This window comes from Olea europaea, chromosome 3 (assembly GCF_002742605.1).
Source record: "Olea europaea var. sylvestris chromosome 3, O_europaea_v1, whole genome shotgun sequence".
NCBI classification, from domain to species: domain Eukaryota; kingdom Viridiplantae; phylum Streptophyta; class Magnoliopsida; order Lamiales; family Oleaceae; genus Olea; species Olea europaea.
The window spans coordinates 23640515-23661186 of NC_036239.1; the positions used below are offsets into that span (position 1 = coordinate 23640515).

Genomic DNA, 20672 nt, shown 5'->3' on the forward strand with positions numbered 1-20672 from the left:
TGGTCCGTAACGGACCAAACCGGCGGGCTCGCCGGAAATGGAGCTCCACCCCTTTTTTCCACTTTTTTTCAAGATTTTAACCTCAAATTCGATATTTTCTTACATTTTAACTATAGAAATATGAATTTAACCCATATTCATATCCTAAACATTCAAACTTTCACAAATTTAAAGTAGTTATTTATAGAAAACATGTCTAACCTTCAAGAAAATGACGGTCTCCGGTGAATCCGAGGTGGCTTTAGTCTTGGTCGAAGTTGGTGAGGTCCGGGCAGTCCGTAGGCGACGTCGACGGTTGGTAGCTGATTTTTCCCTTTTTTCTTTTCTTTTTTCTCTCTATTTTCTCTTCTCTTCTTTCCTCTAAATGAGGGTATTTTCGACCCTACACATTTTGTTTACATTTTTTTTTTTTTTTTTTAACAAATAACTTGGTCAAAGGCTATTATGGAAAACATACCGGGTGGGGCAGCCATTGCCCACCATTTCCTCGTTAAGTGTCTTTGTCGGTAAGAAAGAATTAAATCGTAGTGAAACCCATAAGGTAATATACCGAAAATTTGTAATAAAGAAAATCTTCATCGGTTTTTGCAGAATTTTGTTTCCATATAAATTCAACACCCACCTCCCCCCATTATTCTATATAAGAACACGTTCGTTACTTAGATTAAGGTGTTTGAGATCGGAGAATTGAAGCCCAGAAACTCGTAAAGTGGTTTCTTGATTAAAGTTCTGTTCCTTAGATCAGAATTTATAGTTTCACGCAGTATTTTGATCAATTATTAATCAACACTTCTGTTAGTTTTTATCAATCATCAATTCAGGGTACTATTATTCTTTTTTATCAATTTCTAATAAAGGATTCTGTTACTTTTTATCAAAAAAAAATTTAAATGCAGTTTTTTTGATGGATGGTTTTGGTGTTTAAAAAGGCAATAAATTAAAAATTTAGGATTATGTTATTTTGATAAGTTAATAATTAAATTTAAGTTCTTGATTTTTCCAATTTCTTGAGGGCAATGCATGTATTATGCACAACTCCGAACGTTAAAGGCCATAAGCAACTTTTTATTTGAAATCTTTGTATTATTTTGCTTGCAGTTTAGAATTTAAAAGCCCTAATTTCTATTCGAATTTGTAACAGATTACTAATATTAAAGGATAATGTGAATTTTCTTTATTTGTGTTTATTAGTTTATATATTTTACTGTCCTTTGCACTCGATTTCTGTAATCACTTATAAATCAGTATCAGAAGTTAAAATTTTTAAAAGAAAAAAGGGAATGAGATTCTGATTATTTTGATTTTGTTTATGCAGATGGGACGAGCGAAACTAACCCTGGAACTTAGAAATAACCACAAGGCATGCCGTGTAACTTTTGAAAAGAGAAGGAAAGGCTTGGAGAAGAAGGCTTATGAATTGTCGACTCTATGTGGAGTCAAAATAGGCATGATTCTCTACGGGCCAGCCGAAGGTGACGAACCAGTCGAGCCTACAATTTGGCCTGAAAATCGTGAAGAGATTGAAAACTTGATCAGCTCCTACAAGAAGAGATCAGATGATGATTGCAGACAAAGAACCTATGATTTGTCATTTTTCTTCCAGAATAAAGTGAAGAAAGTCCAAGAAGAGCTTGTGAAAATGCGTAACAAGAACATCGAAGTTAAGTACCCAACTTGGGATGCATCGTATGATAACTTGACATACGACGAACTGAAACACTTCAGTAGTCTTCTGCAGGCTAAGATTGAGAATGTCAAGTCTCGAATTAATTTGATGAATCAGAATCAAATGAATGCTCAATCAATTCAAGAAAATATATACGTCTACCAAAGTAAGTTGTATTATCAGCAGCAGCAATCTTTGATGCCACACGGCTCATTCAATATGGCTGATCCGAGGCTGATGATGATGCCAATGAATGATGGTGCATCGAGTAGTAGCAGCAACTATATATATAATGCTGAAGATACTCACGGAGATTATACGTATAGCAATGGTGGTGAAATCCGGGGCAATTATATTGGCAGTGAAATCCCAGTTTCCTATATATGTAATGCTGAAGATACTTACGGAAATTGTACGTATAGCAATGGTGGCGAAATCCGGGGCAATTATATTAACAGTGAAATCCCAGTTTCCCATGGTTTAGGGTTCGGGGTACTCGACAATGTTCCTTTTTCCAATGCTGAGATGTGCTCTTATTTGCCAAACTTGTATCCAATGCCTCAGTACTCGCAGTTTCCAGTGTTTTCAAGTCCTACCCTTCAACTGCAAGCAGCTGACACTGAAAATTATCGTCGAAGGCATGATTTTCAGCTTCATAATCCAATGTAGAAGAAATTTTTGCTGTGAAATTTATTTCAGGATCTGCTGGTTACTAGACTCATTAACTGGGCAGTCTAGTATAGTACTGATTTCGATTAATGTATCAACTTAATTCTGCTGACTATAGTCGTGTCTTTTGCATAGACATGTACCAGCCAAATCTTTATGTTTTGACTACTGTTTTAAATGAGAATTGACGAAATTGTTGGTCTATATCTTTAAGTTCATCAGAAAGTTTCTTGTACTGTGAATTAATCAGTAGATTCACTACAAAAGGAAAATATGGCAGACGAAACAGATTTCACAACCATGATATATGGAAGCTCTTATGTTGCCGGGCACATGAGATCGACGTCTCATAGCCATGTTTTAGCTGCGAATTTGAAAGAGATGTTTCACCAAGACCTAGGCCGAAAAGGCAATGAAATTTAGTACAACAAACATAAACCACAGAAAGAAACATAGAACAGACTTCCTCTGGATTGTCCAAATTAAGTTGAATTTACATCCAATTTTCTTAATAGCCTTAAAATAAATCCAAGTGACATAATTCAAGCACAAAGGACGATGAAAGAAGGCACCAATTTATGACATTTTCATTCCAGTGTTTTGATGAGCAAACGAATTTGATCCGTGTTAGAATCAAGAGCTCTGTTATCATAGAAAATGAAAATGAAAACCTCAATAACAAAAACTCCCATGTCTTAAACTAACTAAATCTCAAAAGCAACAAATAAGCTCCTATATATATATACAAGAAAAACTCTAAAAATATTCTATTCGGGGGGTTCTAGTATAAGAAAAACTTGAAAAAAATCTTAACAAAATTGAAAACATCTTTAATGAAAGTGACAAAGTCTACAAAATTTACATAAATCTTCCTACCAAAAGTTTGAAAAAAATTTCTTTAATTAATATGAAAATGACTTGTTTTTCAAAAAAATTTCTTTCTAATAAATATGAAGAAGACTTGTTAATAAGGTCTTTCTCTTAAAATTTTTACATATTTTGAAATACAAATTTCTTCCTACCAATAAATATTTCAAAATTAGAACTTTTACTTTGTGGTCTAACGCCTAACTCACCTCTTGACTCGTTACCTTTCACAAAATCATGAATTATTATTGAAATAATTCAAAGTCGTAATAATAACATAAAAACAATACATAAACATCAATTGAAAATCAAAACATAATAATTTAAATTAAGTTTCAAAACTATGTTACAATAGTTCGTCCTAACAATCATATTACTTCCATATGATAGAGATAGAAAAATACAAGATAGATTTGAAGTACATCACCGAGTTTAAATGGAAAGGGGGGGGGGGGGGAAATAAAGATCTTGCACCAAGAAACCATTCTTTTCGTGAAAACTTTGAAACCCTAGCTTCGCAATTGTTCCTCGATTTTTCTCTCTAATTTTTTATTTGAAAAACTTCTCCTTCCCTTAATTTGATCTTAACGATGCACTTATATAATGGTAGGCGTGCCTCGAGAATTGTACCTAGAAAAAGAGTCAAAACGAATCAAGTTGAAAAAATAATAAAAAGAATAATGCTATTTGACTTCATTGGGGTTGCAACCTCGATTGAAGTGACATTAAGTGATAAACTAAATGAAAAACAACAAAATACATTAAGTGGAGTTAAATAGTATTATTCTAATAAAAAAACAGCAAAATACACTGAAAGCAAAATGAATACAATTTGCTTGCCTCGGTCAACCACGGCAAATAGAGACTCGTGAAATAATCTCCTTTTTCCGGGTTCATATAATTCCTTTTCTATTTTTTTTCCACGTGTCTTTCTTTTTTTAAAAAATTTCATAAGTAAGAGTTTAAATATCACACACTTCAAAAAAAAAAAAACAAGTTTCAATTTCAAAAATCAGATTTTTATTAAAATTTATTTATGATTTAATTAATTAAGTTATTATTTATATATATTTAGGTCATCGATTTATACAATTTGGTCACAAATTAACAAATTAATTAGTTACTTATTATTTTTGGTTACAAATCAAAAATTTTAAGTCACAAATTATTTTACGATCACAATTCAAAAATTTTGTAAGTCACAATTTGTTCATCGATCACAAATCAAAAAGTTAATTAGTCACGGATTAATTTTTGATCACAACTTATCAAATTATTGATCATAACTAATTTTTGGACCATAAATCTAAAATTTTATAGGTCACATTACTTTCTGGTCATGAGTCAAAAATTTTATATGTTACAAATTATTCATTGGTCACAGAATCAAAACTTTTATTGGTCACAATTCATTTATTCATTGTAAATTATTAGATTAATTGGTCATTAATTTTCCGAAGACAACTTATTCAATTGTGAGTCACAGTCACAATTTTTAGGTCACATATTACAAATTAACCAATTATTAATTACAATCAACCAAATAATTGGTCACAATCACCCCTCAAAAATCATGTCTCAGCAGCCCTGTTGGTCATAGCTATTTGTCGTCGCAGCGGTACAGAGAGTGGAGAGAGTGGTTGCAGCTGTGTATCGTCCCAAGCAGAACCATGACCCTTTTTGGCCAACACGAGACAGTGATCAAAAGCCAGTTGCACATCTCCAGCAATTCTGCTTTTCTTACAATAGCTTCCTGTACTGCTGAGATGTTTTCCTGTGAACTTAATCCAAGAAGTTTTGGAATTTCAACAAGTTCATCAATATTTAGATAAGCACCACTTTGACAGTTAATTGCCAGCTTAATGATCGCCATAGGATCTTTAATTTGCCTAAATGCCATTGGTAGAAGGTTCACCAAAGGATTGGAAGTCTGACTGTGAGAGCATCAACAATATCAGCCTCTGCTCTGGCATTTCTGCTGGTTGGAAAAATATTTAGACACTCCTTAGCCTTCCAAATCTGACACAAATTGAAGAGATTTGTGAATTATCAAACCGCTGGTGACTTCTTTCAGACTACATTTGCATATGATTTTGAACTATCAAATATCAATTTCGGAACAACTGGTGCACGGTGAAGGGTGGGAGATGTAAAGAAATATCTTTATAGATTTCTGACGAAGCAATTGACAAAATCACCAACAAAAACAATATATTGAATGAGGGGATGATGGAATGAGGGGATGATGGAAGTTAATATCTCATTTTACTTTGTACCGCAGATCCAGAATAGCATAAGATATTCGCCAATGATTGCACTTCTGCTTTCACTAAAGTGAATTTCTTCTAGAATAAATCCCACAACATAACCCAATCTCACACAAATCAACAAGAAATCACCACCAAACCGTCGAAAGGCTGCTGAGATTGGAGAGGGAGACGGGTGAGAAGAGAGGACCACCTCCACGCCATCCCCATCACTACCAACCGTCATCGTCGTAGCTATTTTTCGTCGGTGATGTGCAACTGGAAGGCTGCTAAGATTGGAGAGGTGACAACTGAGAGTGGAGGGGAGACCGGCGAGAAGAAAGAGGGAGAAAAGAGGAATGAGATAAATTAATTAGGGTTTGAAATAAAATTTGTATTATAATATTTAATATTTAAATATAAAACATCTTATTTTTGAAATATCAAACTTTTAACTTGATTTTAGAATGTTGAATATTTAAAGTATGGTTTAATGTAATTTCCACTTCTTTTTTCTTTCCCTTTTTCTCCCTTCAACCTTTTAACATTAAGGGGGCGTTTGTTTCCCAATTTTGTAAAAATGAGAATGAAAAATATAGTTGTTATAAACTTTATACAAAAGATATAAATTCAAATTTGGTGATTTGATGTGATGAATAACAATCATATTTTTCGTTTTAATGGAGAAAAATGGGAAACAAACGGGGCTTTAATTTCACACCAAGTATTTGAACTTTTCATCTTAATAATTTCATCCCTCCAACTTTTCATCTCACAATTTTGGTCCTTCCCCTTTTAAATATTTTCAAGTCAGTCCCCCAAGTTTTATATATTGCACTTTGGTCCCTATTCAACTTTTTCACTCAATTTCGGTCCTTTTATCCAAATTGATCCTACAAGTTCCAAAAGCTATCATATTAAACCCCGAACTTTAATAGCATTCGAAATTGGTCCTCTACAAGTTCTGTAATGAATGTCCAAACTTTCTAAATATTGAATTTCACTCCCTAAATTTGTAAATTTCTAGATTGTTATCTTAATGTTTCTTATCAATCACATGCAATACAATTAACAATTAATTATTCCGAATCAACTCCATATTAACTCAGAAACCTTCTTCTTCATTTTTTTTTTCAAAAACATCCAAATCCAAATTGTGTCTCTAATGATCATATTTAGGCTAAATTATGTACAAACCTACTCAATTAGCAATTATTTATCAAGTTTCATAGTACAGATAAGGGTGTGATGTACACTTACGAATATGTGATGAATTCGGAAGGAAAGCATCTACCATATTATACGTGCAATGAATTCACATATTATGAAACAATGCTTTATCCAATTCATGATCATCGACATAGATCTCAATATCCTGGCAAATCATATGTCATGAACGAGAGCAATAGCCGTCTTTAACAAAAAAAGAAAGACACCCTTGATTATATTTCGTATTTGAGCAAGTTTAGTATTGAGCATAAAACACTATTTGAATGTACTCATCAACTTAGAAGAAGCAATCAAAACCACCAAACAAAGGGCATTCTTCAAAAGACGAGTACAAAAAATCAAATTTTTGACTTTAGCTCGTATTTGAAATGCAGTACTAGAGTGTATTAACATTAGAATAAACAAGATATTTTAAGTTCTTCTTATACTACTTAATCCACGTTTCGAATTTGAGTATTATTGACCAAAATTACGGTAATCACCGAATGAATCTTAAAAAGAAAATGCACTCACAAACACATATCTAATATCAAAATAACAATTACGGTAGAAAATTAAAGTTAAAAATATGGATTTGAACTTCTGCGCGTAAATTTAATTAACTTTTTTTTTTTTTTGGGTTACAGCCTTTAATTGTCTTTGTCGGTAAGAAAGAATTAAATCCTAGTGAAACCCATAAGGTAATATACCGAAAATTTGTAATCAAGAAAATCTTCATCGGTTTTTGCAGAATTTTGTTTCCATATAAATTCAACACCCACCTCCCCCCATTATTCTATATAAGAACACATTCATTACTTAGATTAAGGTGTTTGAGATCGGAGAATTGAAGCCCAGAAACTCGTAAAGTAGTTTCTTGATTAAGGTTCTGTTCCGTAGATTAGAATTTATAATTTCATGCAGTATTTTGATCAATTATTGATCAACACTTCTGTTATTTTTTTATCAATCATCAATTCAGGATACTATTATTCTTTTTATCAATTACTAATAAAGGATTCTGTTACTTTTTATCAATTTTTTTTTTTTAAATGCAGTTTTTTTGATGAATGGTTTTGGTGTTTAAAAAGGCAGTAAATTAAAAATTTAGGATTATGTTATTTTGATAAGTTAATAATTAAATTTAAGTTCTTGATTTTTCCAATTTCTTGAGGGCAATGCACGTATGATGCACAACTCCGAACGATAAAGACCATAAGCAAGTTTTTTTAATTGAAATCTTTGTATTATTTTGCTTGCAGTTTAGAATTTAAAAGCCCTAATTTCTATTCGAATTTGTAACAAAGTACAAATATTAAAATATAATTTGAATTTTCTTTATTTGTGTTTATTAGTTTATATATTTTACTGTTCTTTGCACTCGATTTCTGTAATCACTTATAAATCAGTATCAGAAGTTAAAATTTTTAAAAGAGAAAAGGGAATGAGATTCTGAATATTTTGATTTTGTTTATGTAGATGGGACGAGCAAAACTAACCCTGGAACTTAGAAATAACCACAAGGCACGCCGTGTAACTTTTGAAAAGAGAAGGAAAGGTTTGGAGAAGAAGGCTCATGAATTGTCGACTCTATGTGGAGTCAAAATAGGCATGATTATCTACAGGCCAGCCGAAGGTGACGAACCAGTCGAGCCTACAATTTGGCCTGAAAATCGTGAAGAGATTGAAAATTTGATCAGCTCCTACAAGAAGAGATCAGATGATGATTGCAGACAAAAAACCTATGATTTGTCATTTTTCTTCACGAATAAAGTGAAGAAAGTCCAAGAAGAGCTTGTGAAAACGCGTAACAAGAACATTGAAACTAAGTACCCAACTTGGGATGCATCGTATGATAACTTGACATACGACGAACTGAAACACTTTAGTAGTCTTCTGCAGGCTAAGATTGAGAATGTCAAGTCTCGAATTAATTTGATGAATCAGAATCAAATGAATGCTCAATCAGTTCAAGAAAATATATACGTCTACCAATGTAAGTTGGATTATCAGCAGCAGCAATCTTTGATGCCACACGGCTCATTCAATATGGATGATCCGAGGCTGATGATGATGCCAATGAATGATGGTGCATCGAGTAGTAGCAGCAACTATATATATAATGCTGAAGATACTTACGGAAATTATACGTATAGCAATGGTGGTGAAATCCGGGGCAATTATATTGGCAGTGAAATCCCAGTTTCCCATGGTTTAGGGTTCGGGATACTCGACAATGTTCCTTTTCCCAATGCTGAAATGTGCTGTTATTTGCCAAACTTGTATCCAATGCCTCAGTACAAGCAGTTTCCTGTGTTTTCAAGTCCTACCCTTCAACTGCAAGTGGCTAACACTGAAGATTATCGTCAAAGGCATGATTTTCAGCTCCTCAATCCAATGTAGAAGAAACTTTTGATGTGAAATTTATTTCAGGATTTGCTGGTTACTTTAGACTCATTAACTGGACAGTCCAGTATAGTACCGATTTCGATCTATGTATCAACTTAATTCTGCTGATTATAGTTGTGTTTTTTGCATAGAGATGTACCATCCAAATCTTTATGTTCTGATTACTGTTTTAAATGAGAATTGACGAAATTGATAGTCTATATCTTTTAAGTTCATCAGAAAGTTTCTTGTACTGTGAATTAATCAATGTTGGAGAATACACCGATTATGTGCATTTTATATTCACAAAAAATATACCGTTTATATTCACGAAATCGAAACAAGGTTTCGACTTACCAAAATAGAGTTTGAGAAACTAACCAATGATTATCGAATTTGACAATTTCCATTCTTGAATTAAAACATGTGATTCTTCATATCGAACATTGCATAAACCATATAAATAAAATTAATCATTTTCTAAAATCAAGTAGAAATGAAATTAGAAAAAATTAGATATAAGTGATGCGATTGGCGAAGGTGAGTATAACTTTTTCCTTAAGATGAATTTGTTCCGCATCAGTGCTAACGGTTTTTCGACATTCAACTCCCAAGATACAACGATCATGTCAAGCCATAGGAGTACTCCAAATGACTTCGACTAACGAATTCGAACGGAATTCCCTCTCTACCAAGGAAATGCTTGAAAATGCTTTGGAATTAGAAATGAGAGAATTGCAAGAGAAGAATGAATGCTCAATGCAATTGGTGTACTCAAAACCATGTCTACAGAGTTCTCTTTATAGATATAGAAATGTTGCAAATGAAGTAGTGAGAACCAAAACATGCATCCTTTCAAAAAGTTGCAACACATGGCCAAAATCTGCATCCTTTCGAAAAGTTGCAACACTTCATTTCTTTGAAATTTGGTCATCAATTTCTCATTCATCCGAAATTGATTTCGAGATTCTAAATAAACCACGACGATCTACTGAACGAGTAGAATAAGTTTGTCTATTTACTTTTGTAATTTAACCATCGAATCAAGTTCGAATATTTGATCGAAATTGACACGTAGTCACACCTTTTCATTTTCCACTTTTACACACATTTTCATTTTCCAATTTTTGGTTAATTATTAGAACCAATTCCTACAATCCCCCACGTGAATGGAAATTGGGTATGTATATGCAAATGCGATGATATGATACAATGTAGAGAGGGTGCGAAAAAATACTGCATCAGGGAAGGTAGCTTCTGGCCTTGAGCCTCCCTTAGTAAAATACCATCGGACTTACTCGGCTAATTGGTGAACGTGATGTCTTGAACTGTTCAGCCTTTAGTGTAAGCCAAGACAACGATACTCACACAATGTCTTCCCTAAACCGTTCATGGTTCTAATGACTTGGTTCATTTTGGCCCTGAACCTTTCTTGGTTCTGTGAGTGTTTAGAGAATTTAAACCTTGAATAATTCTCATTGAAGCGGCCACACTTCACACTCACATAGGTGACCTCCTATTAAGAGTATTCTGCCATACTTCACTTGACTTAATCAAGATATAGGAATTATTAAAAGATTATCTTAACCTCTTACAACTCTGCAGAAAACACTTTAATATTATAGGAATGAGTTAGGAAATTATTTTTCTAAATGTTTCGTGGAATCCTCATAACTTAGTTGTCCCTTTGAACCAAAATCTTAGGATCTCCAGTCAACAAGGTAGGGTTATCATTACAAGGACTCTAACGTAGTAGACTTCAATCTCATTCCCTTCGATATGCAGTCTTCTTGATCTCTCTTAGTAAATCTCTTTTAAAGGTACCACGAGTTTACACCATTGAGATCAACTGCTTAATGGTATTATGTCTATCACTTATACGTCTAGATCTACCATTACACATGACTTAATATCTTATCAAATATATCTAGCCAACGATCGATTTATTTGATAGATGCAAATTGTTGCCACCAAGAAACCTTCTCATGAAACTTTATGCCTCATTAGCTTCATCAATTTCCAAACACGGTTGGAGAATTTCTATCAAACACTACACTAGTCAATTACTTTTACTAGTGGATTTCGAAATCATGGGTATTCAATATCATCATTGAAACATTACCATGCATTTGAACTTTATGAATATTCTTCATATATTCCAATACAAACGCCATAATCAGCTTTACAACCCATTTCATCTACTTTAGACTTAGTATATATCATCCTTATAATTAGTATAAGGGTTTTCTATCTTTCTACCTTCATAGATATCGTTCTGTGATTATAAGATAGAAGCAAACGTAACTGTTAAACTAAGTTACTCCCACAATTCCTCAATTAGGAATACATATGCAATCTAGTAATGTTGCATCCACAAGTTTTGAACTTTCCATTTTAAGTTCACAAGCATTAAATTTAACCCCCCACATTCTTGGGTTATACTTGAACTTAGAATTCAACAATTCTTTTATAGTTCTATTCATTTATCTCTTAGATAATATCCGTATCAAATGCTTCGTGAAAGTCTATGTACTTTCAAAGTAGTGGTTGTCAACTTGCATATAACGTACTTTAATCTAATTAATTTTGATCATCCAAATTAAATCAAAGCCATCATATGGACCAACAATGCTTTCAAAACATATACCAACTTAATTGATTTCATGATATAAGTTAAATTCAACAATAAAGAGGGCTAAGCATTGCAATAGATGCAACTTATCACATTTGTGACATTTCACATGATAGTTTCATTTTATGTCAAATAATAAGGTACATATTCACCTTATTCATCATATTCAAACTTGAACGAACGAATCAACTATAGGTTGAAAAGTTGTGTTCTTCAAGAGACACAACCCTACAAAAGGACACACCTCTTGAATTAATCTCTATGAAGAGACACATCCATTGAAAAACAATCATACCAAAAGTCATGATTATTCATATGAAAAGAAGCACATTTTCATCTAAATTGATCGTAGAATATTTCAAATAATTAAGTGGCTTAATTCTCATAATTAAATAATTATATCCACTTAAATTATCTCACTTAATTTCATAGGATTGAATGAGGCTATCAATATTAATCAAAGTTAGTATAATTTCAACAAGATATGAAAATTTAACCAACTAGACCATTTTAATCAAAAAGGTCTACCCAAAATCCAAACGCTTGTATGGATTCATCAAATGAATATACTAATCCGCTTCACATGATTATCATATAGATACCCAACAAAGTTGTCTGCTTAAAATAAATGCATACTCATGCCATTACCATTATGGGCATATTTACCGGTTAAAATATGCATTCTCATGCAAGTAATATATTCAAACGCATAATGATTTGCCCTAGTTATTGGGATGACATACGTTAAAAGTAAGAAATTCTGCACAAACTATAAATTTCATCAAATGAATATACTAATCCGCTTCACATGATTATCATATAGATACCCAACAAAGTTGTCTGCTTAAAATAAATGCATACTCATGCCATTACCATTATGGGCATATTTACCGGTTAAAATATGCATTCTCATGCAAGTAATATATTCAAACGCATAATGATTTGCCCTAGTTATTGGGATGACATACGTTAAAAGTAAGAAATTCTGCACAAACTATAAATTTCAGCATTACTAGTTTTTGACAAAGCCAAAGCCAACATGCTTTGGACAATTAAAATTATCCCAACATGCATCTTTCGCAAGTTTAGTAAATTTATTTCTTGATAATTTTGAATTGAGACAGTTTAAATATGAAAGAATGCAATGGTTAGTATATAAAATTTATAATGTCCATGTGCAATTTGACTTTACAAATCAGTTTACATTTATATACTATCTGGACAGATATTTGATGCTACACAGTTCAAACGAGTCACACCACTTCAGAAATTAAAAACTATTTTTAATTTGGAAAGATATATTTTTCCATATAGCATGCATACTATTTGTTTACAAACAGTTAACAAGATTTTACCAACCTTCCCAACCAAAATTCCTTAGGCAACTTCTGACACAAATTATCTTTTAATATAGATATACTTTGGATTAAAAGAGTCCCAACAAATAAAATTCATAGATGAAACTTCCAACAAATACAATACACAAACATGTATGTACCAGTTCATGAATATCATATGTATTATGAATTTCACAACTAATTATCATATAATCTGGTGCACCAATTTGAGATTTTTCACTCTAATCTCTGAATATTAGAATTTCTTCTAATGGGTCAAAACCAGAATTTACATTATATGGTGCAGGATTGAATAATATCATATTATTTGTCTACAAATCAACTTGAAATATATTGTAATAAATTCAACATATAAATGAATGATTCCAAGTTATAGAATCACTATCGATTCTGTTATAATATACAGATTCATTACACATGAATTTCTCTAATTAAAATGTTGTAATAGAACACATTTATCAAAATCATGATATGTCAAAGTTCTGTCTTATGATTTTATTTATGCAGTATCTTGATTTCGATTGCAAATAAAAATTTGATATACATAAGAAAATTCATCTTAAGATTGTTGGGGAATACACCGATTTTGTGCATATTATATTCACAAAAAATATACGGTTTATATTCACGAAATCGAAACAAGGTTTCGACTTACTGAAATGGAGTTTGAAAAACTAACCAATGATTATCGAATCTGACCATTTCCATTCTTGAATTAAAACATGTGATTCTTCATATTGAACCTTGCATACCATATAAAGAAAATTAATCATTTTCTGAAGTCAAGTAATCAAATCAGAAATAAGAAAAAAAATTAGATGCAAGTGATGCGATTGGCCGAGACGAGTATAACTCTTTCCTTAAGATGAATTTGCCCCGCATCGGTGCTAACGGTTTTCTGACAATCATCTTTCAAAATACAACGACCACGTCAAGCCATAGGAGCACTCCAAATGACTTCGACCAGCGAACTAGAACGGAATTCCCTCTCTACCAAGGAAATGCATGAAAATACTATAGAATTAGAAAGGGGAGAATCGCAAGAGGAGAATAAATGCTCAATGCAATTGGTGTACCCAAAACCATATCCACAGGGTTTTATTTATAGATGTAGAAAGGGTGCAAATGAAGTAGTGTGGCCAAAACATGCGTCCTTTCAAAAAGTTGCAACACTTGGCCAAAACCTACATCTTTTCGAAAAGTTGCAACACTTCATTTCTTTCAACTTTGGTCCGCAATTTCTCACTCATTTGAAATTGGTTTCGTGATTTTAAATATACCATAACGATCTATTCGACGAGTAAAATAAGTTGGTCTATTTACTTTTGTAATTTGACCATCAGATCAAGTCCGAATATTTGGTCGAAGTTGAAATTTTTTTTCAGTCCCCTTTAGTCGAGGGTCTGAAACTCGAGTCACTGGCCGAAAGGAAAAATGGCAGATCTTGAAAGATCTGCCAACATTCTTTTGAAAAAAAAAATCGCGTAAAACTGAAATTTTCTTGGCACTATTGAGTGTGGCTCTTTTAACTCTGCAGTGTTAGTGTCGTTTTTAAAAACTAGACAAAAAATTTTGGGTACTTTTGGTGACCTTCTTGCACCCTACAGCTGTTGGTGACTATTCTTTACAAAATAAACGAAGTCTTTTGTATATTCTGTAAATTCTGTAGTGTGGTGACAACCTTTGAGTATATTGTGAGCTATACAGTGGTTTAGGCTAACCTTGTTTCTTTGGTGAAATTCACAGACGTTTTTTGTTTGTGTGTTGTGGTACCTGCAGTAGTCTGGAGACATTGTATTTGTGAATAATTAGACGTTCTTTTGAGTATTGTTGGTATATTTAGTTCTTGGGAGTATTATTTTTGGTAATAAAATCGTTTTTCAAAAACTAAGGTTTCACTGAACCTCCTCTAACTCTACCTCTTTCTAGGGTTCCCTGAGAGAATCCTAAAAACTTTGGGGGTTAGGGCTTCGGTTCAAGAAACCTGCAATCTTCTAAAAACTATTTTTAAAACTTTTCACTGTGTGTGGATAATAAAACCAAAAATTATATTTTCATAGTTAAATTGTTGTACATTCTGTGTGAATTGTACTAATAGTCAAATTGATCTCCTCAGGTGTTGAACTGCCTGAGAATAATTGCTTCAAAGGTACACACATTGCAGTTACTCCTTTGGTAGCTTACTGTGCATAAGTTTGTGTTTGAATTCCATTGCATGCTTGGATCTGTATATTGACTGTGTCTTAATCTGTGTGATATACTTCTGTACATATCATACCTAAGCACAACCTATACATAATCTGAAATTGGAATAATAAAACAGTGATCTTTGTAACATACTGTTGATTGAATTACTACTGTGATATATCTGTTTTATCATACTTGTGAATAATTTTACACTACTGCACACCATGAACTCTACGGTAGATGTCCAAATTTGGGACGACAAAGGAGACTTTAGTCTCTGGCTCCAGAAAATGAAAGCACCTATGTTACAGTTAAAATGTGCTAAGGCCATTGATGAATCTTGGCCAAAAACCCTATCTGATGCTAGGAAAACTGAACAAGATGAACTGGCCTGGAGCACTTTATTTCTATACTTATCTAACTCTGTGATTAGGAAAGTAGGAAAAACTAAAACTGCTGTAAAATTGTGAACTGCCTTAGAAAAACACTACCTCACTAAGACTATACCAAATAAATGTTTTCTTTGGAGACAATTCTTTAGTTTTAAATTTGATCCTAATCTTGACACGGGAGATAATATGAATAGGTTTAATAGGATTACATAAGGCTTAGCAAACTGTGATGAGAAAATATCTGATGAACAGAAGGTAGTTGGCCTGCTTCATGCTCTAGGAGATAAATATAAAGATATAAGAAATGCTCTAGAGTATGACAGGAGTGATCTCACTGTTGAAATAATTCACAGTTCTTTTCTAAACAAAGAACTTGAATTAAAATCTGAACGCAAAGAAGTGTTCCATGTTGAGGGTGAGTCATCAAATCAAAAATCACTTGTTAAAGGTGTAAGTAATTTCAGTCATTTCAATTTTAACAAGAATAAATTTTTTAACAAAAGGCAATAGAATAACACCAAAGAAAATGGCAAGAAACCAATTAAAGGAAAAACGAACAGCAATAGTAACAGAAAATGTTTTTACTGTGAAAAAACTGGCCACTTTATTAAAGACTGTTCTAAAAAGGCAAATAACCAAAAGAATGGGTCTAACATTGAAAATGCTTCTTTAGCAGTTGTTGCTAATTATAAAGAAGTTGGAGCCAATATTGGAGTTTCCTATGTTTCTCTATCTGAAAATGCTGATCAGGACTGGGTCCTAGATTCAGGTTGTTCCTTTTATATGACACTCAATATTGGCTGCATTTCAGACTTTTGTAGTCTGGATGGAGGATTTGTAAAACTTGGGAATGATTAGTCATGCCAAGTGAAGGGAATTGGAAATGTGCCGTTGAAATTTAAAAATGGCCATCACATATTGTTAAAATATACAAGATATGTATCAGCACTTAGAAGAAATCTCATATCCCTAGGAGTTCTTGATGATGAAAATTACCAAATTGGTATTAAGGACCATCACCTGTTCCTACTGTATCTGGTTACAGATATTATCTTCTTACAACTGATAACTATTCAAGGAAAACATGGATTTTCTTATTAAAATCTAAGTCTGATACTTTTGCAATTTTCAAAGAATGGAATGTATTGATTGAAAATCAGACTGGTAAGAAGATAAAATTTTTGAGAACTGACAATGGGCTTGAATTTTGCAATATGGAATTTGATCAATATTGTAGTAAACAAGGGATAATGAGACATAAAACTGTGAGCTATACCCCACAACAAAATGGGATTGCCTATAGGTTAAATATAACAATTCTTAAAAGGACCAGATGTATGTTAATCAGTTTTGGCCTTCCAAAAAATTTTTGGGACGAGGCTGTAAAAACGGTCCGTTATCTTATCAATAGATGTCCTTCTAGCTCTCAAAATAACAGAATTCCTGAACAAATCTGGTCTAGTTCAATGCCAGATTATTCTCTCCTAAGAACTTTTGGATGTGCAGCTTATGCACATCATACTGAGTCAAAACTGGACCCTAAAATCATTTAAGGGTGTGTTCTTAGGATATAGAGAATGTGTTAAAGGCTATAGACTGTGGTTAAAAAATGTGAGGGGTTATAAGGTGATAATAAGCAGATCTGTTATCTGTAATGAAGATAACTTTCCTTGTCTTAGTGACAAATTTGGTGAAAAACTAGGAAATGATGATTTTATTATCACAGAAATTAATTTTGACATCCAAAATTAGGGTTGGGCAAATCTCCCGAACCGAACTGAATCGAACTCGACAGTTCTTGTCAAATTAAATACCCGAACGGGTATTTGAATTGAGAACTGACGGGTACGGTTTGGTTCTTGGTTCTAGACCAAGAACCGAAGAACCGAATATTTCTAATTTTTTTTATATTGAGTAAATCAAATTATTTTAATTTTAATTTTTTCTAAACAAATTAACAAATTAATAATTTCTAAATCCAAATTTTTGGCCTAATAACTTGTTTCATTTCTAATTTTTTAATTTTTGGCCCTATTACCCATTTTATTTTAGCCCAACAAGATCCAATCCACTAAATAACTCAAAACACCTACACTAAAGTGCATAACGTTGTCTCGACTCTCACATTCACTCTTGCAGTCTCGCTGACATTTCAAAACCTATACAATCGTCGGTCGATACTGTGACCTCCGATTGAAGTTTCGACCTCTGCTGACCGAAGTTTTGACAGTAGCGATCATTTGAATAAGGTAATCTACTAGTCTATGGCATTCCAAAACCATTGAATATTTCATTAGTTGTATTTATATAATATTGTTATAAATGTTAAAAAATTTAATTATAGTACAGAATCGAACCGAACCGAACCCGAACGGTTCCATAATTATATTTGGACCCGACAGTTCCATTTACCAGATATCCAAAAATTTTGGTTCGGTTCGGTTCGGTTCAGTTCTCTTTAGAATCGAACCGAACCGATTCGCGCCCATCCCTAGCCAAAATACTGATGACCAGGCTAAGGTGGAGCCACATCAAGTAGAACCATAAAATGTCTCTGATGTTGAAATATTGGAAGATGAACAACATCTAGAGCCTGCACAAGACTTGCAGGACTACCAGCTTGTTAGGGATAGAGAAAGGAGGCAAATGAGACCTCCTTCTAGGTATCAGTGTGCTGATTTTGTAACTGATCAATCTGAATCTGATCTGTTTGACATGGAACTTGCCTCTTATGAAGAGGCTATTTCTTTCAAAGAATCCCCTAAGTGGATTGCTGAGAGGAAGGTGAAATGAACTCACTCTTTAAAAATAAAAACTGGACTTTAGTTGAAAAACCCAAAGATTGTAAATTGATTGACTGTAAAGGGGTTTATAAGATTAAAGAGGGTGAGACTAGGCTAGTGAGAAAAGGTTTAAGGCAAGACTTGTAGCTAAAGACTTTAATCAAAGGGAAGGGATAGATTACACCGAAATCTTTTCACCGGTTGATAAATATACATTCATTAGAGTCCTACTTGCTATAGTGACACAATTTGACTTGGAGTTAGAACAACTTGATGTGAAGACTACCTTCTTGTATGGTTCTTTAGATGAAACCATACATATGACTCAACCAAGAGGGTTTGAAGTGGTAGGAAAGGGAAACTTAGTGTGTCTCTAAAAGAAATTCTTGTATGGCCTAAAACAGGCTCCTAGGCAGTGGTATAAAAGATTTGACTTTTTTATACAAGGTTTGAACTCCAAAAAATCATAATATGATCCCTGTTTCTATTATAAGAAAGAAGGTGAATCTGATTTTTTCTATCTGCTTTTGTATGTCGATGTTATGCTTCTAACTGTCATAATTTTGTTGCACTTAACTCAATTAAAGAAAATCTGAAATCTAAATTTAAATTTAGAATGAAAGATTTAGGACCAGCTAGAAAGATTTTGGGCATGGAAATAAAAAGAGATAGAATAAATGGGAAGTAGATTCTAACACAAAAATCTTATGTTGATAAGGTTGTAAAAAGGTCTTCTCTTCATGAATCTAAGCCTGTTAGCTTGCCTTTATATGCTGGTATGAATTTATCTGTTGATCAATCGCCTAAAACTGAAGAAGAACATAAAAGAATGATGAATGTTCCGTATTCTAATGTTGTTGGATCCATAATGTTTATTATGGTATGCTCTAGGCCTGATATTGCTTATGCTATGAGTGTGCTAAGCAGATTTATGAGTTACCCAGGTGAAATACATTGGCAATGCATGAAAATCTGATTTAATATCTAAAAGGAACCAGTAACTTAGGTTTAATGTTCAAAACTAATAAAAATAGATTTAGACTTAAGGGTTATGTAGATTCAGATTTTGATGGTAATCCTGACAATAGGAAGTCCACAACTGCATATTTTTATGTGATAAATGATACATGCATTAGCTGGATATCCCAGCTTCAGAAATTGGTTGCGTTGTCTTCAATCGAGACTGAATATATTGCTGCAACTGAAGCAGTTAAGGAGAGTTTATGGTTGAAGGGTTTACTTAGTGAATTAGAACTTATAGAAAATCAGGGGGAGCTGTGTTCTAACAACCAAAGTGTTATTTTTCTGAGTAAAAATCCTATTTTGCATGATAGATCCAAGCATATAGATGTAAAGTTTCATTTTATTAGAAATATCATTGACAGGGGTGATATTAGATTGATCAAAATACCTACTAAGGTAAATCCTGCATATCCCGGAACCAAGGTAATCCCTATTAGTAAGTTTGTTGATTTTTTAAAATTAATTAATCTTGAAGAAGACTGATTTTTATTATTATTATTATTTTTTTACAGGTAATAAGAGCAAATTGGAGTTTAAGTTTGAATCCACATTAGAGTAGGCACAAAAGACAGCAAAGGTGGAGATTGTAGAATTTGGGTTACTGTTTTTGTGAAGTCCAATCCATTTACATCCAAAGCTGGCCCAACCCACTGACCCGGTTCAATGGCCCAAAAGGCAGAAGAATCTCGAAACTAGACAGCTGGGTTTAACAAAACACATTTTCTGTTTTAAAATAACAACTTCACTGGATGTGCAACGCGTGGCAAGTTAAGAATCATTGGATTAAACTTTTAGCTTCTCTCATATAAAGGAAGCTAGAAAGACTAGGGTTTCACTCTACTCTCTCTCTCTCTCGCAGCTTCAAAACTTTCAAGTTTTCTCTCTGTAATTTGAATGCCTTCTTTTAGATCTTGTGCAGTTTCTATTCAGAGAGTGATTTCTTATGAACTCTTGTGTGAGTTCATCTTGCTGTTGAGTGATATTGATGTGCTGCAAACTGGAACTGTGTGTTCCATTTGTAACTCAAAGTTTGGCTATTTTTTGGCCGGTGATTTTAGTGAATTCGAGCTTATTCCTTCATGGATGCTCAACGGGGACTAGGCGATCTAACCAATCCCTGAACCTCGGGGCTTCAGCCAAAAAATCGTTTGTGTTCTTTACTTTTTTCATTTAGATCTACAAATCTTGATCTTAGCTTTGCGAACTTTCGGTGTTTTCTAAACGTTCATGGGTACCTATATAAACAATCAAC

General features: G+C 33.1%; 2 protein-coding genes across 2 annotated transcripts; both read left to right on the forward strand.

Annotated features, from left to right (window-relative positions):
* Positions 1-211: 211 nt before the first annotated feature.
* Positions 212-2475, forward strand: LOC111380315 (MADS-box transcription factor 25-like). Its single transcript, XM_023003845.1, has 2 exons — positions 212-265; positions 1316-2475. The coding sequence occupies exons 1-2, from the start codon at positions 212-214 to the stop codon at positions 2333-2335; spliced, it is 1074 nt and encodes a 357-aa protein (XP_022859613.1). The 3' UTR covers positions 2336-2475.
* A 4920-nt stretch (positions 2476-7395) lies between these two features.
* LOC111391941 (agamous-like MADS-box protein AGL11) lies at positions 7396-9165 on the forward strand. Its single transcript, XM_023017229.1, has 2 exons — positions 7396-7543; positions 8137-9165. Exon 2 carries the CDS (start codon positions 8137-8139, stop codon positions 9058-9060), a length of 924 nt encoding a protein of 307 aa, XP_022872997.1. The 5' UTR covers positions 7396-7543; the 3' UTR covers positions 9061-9165.
* Positions 9166-20672: the final 11507 nt, after the last annotated feature.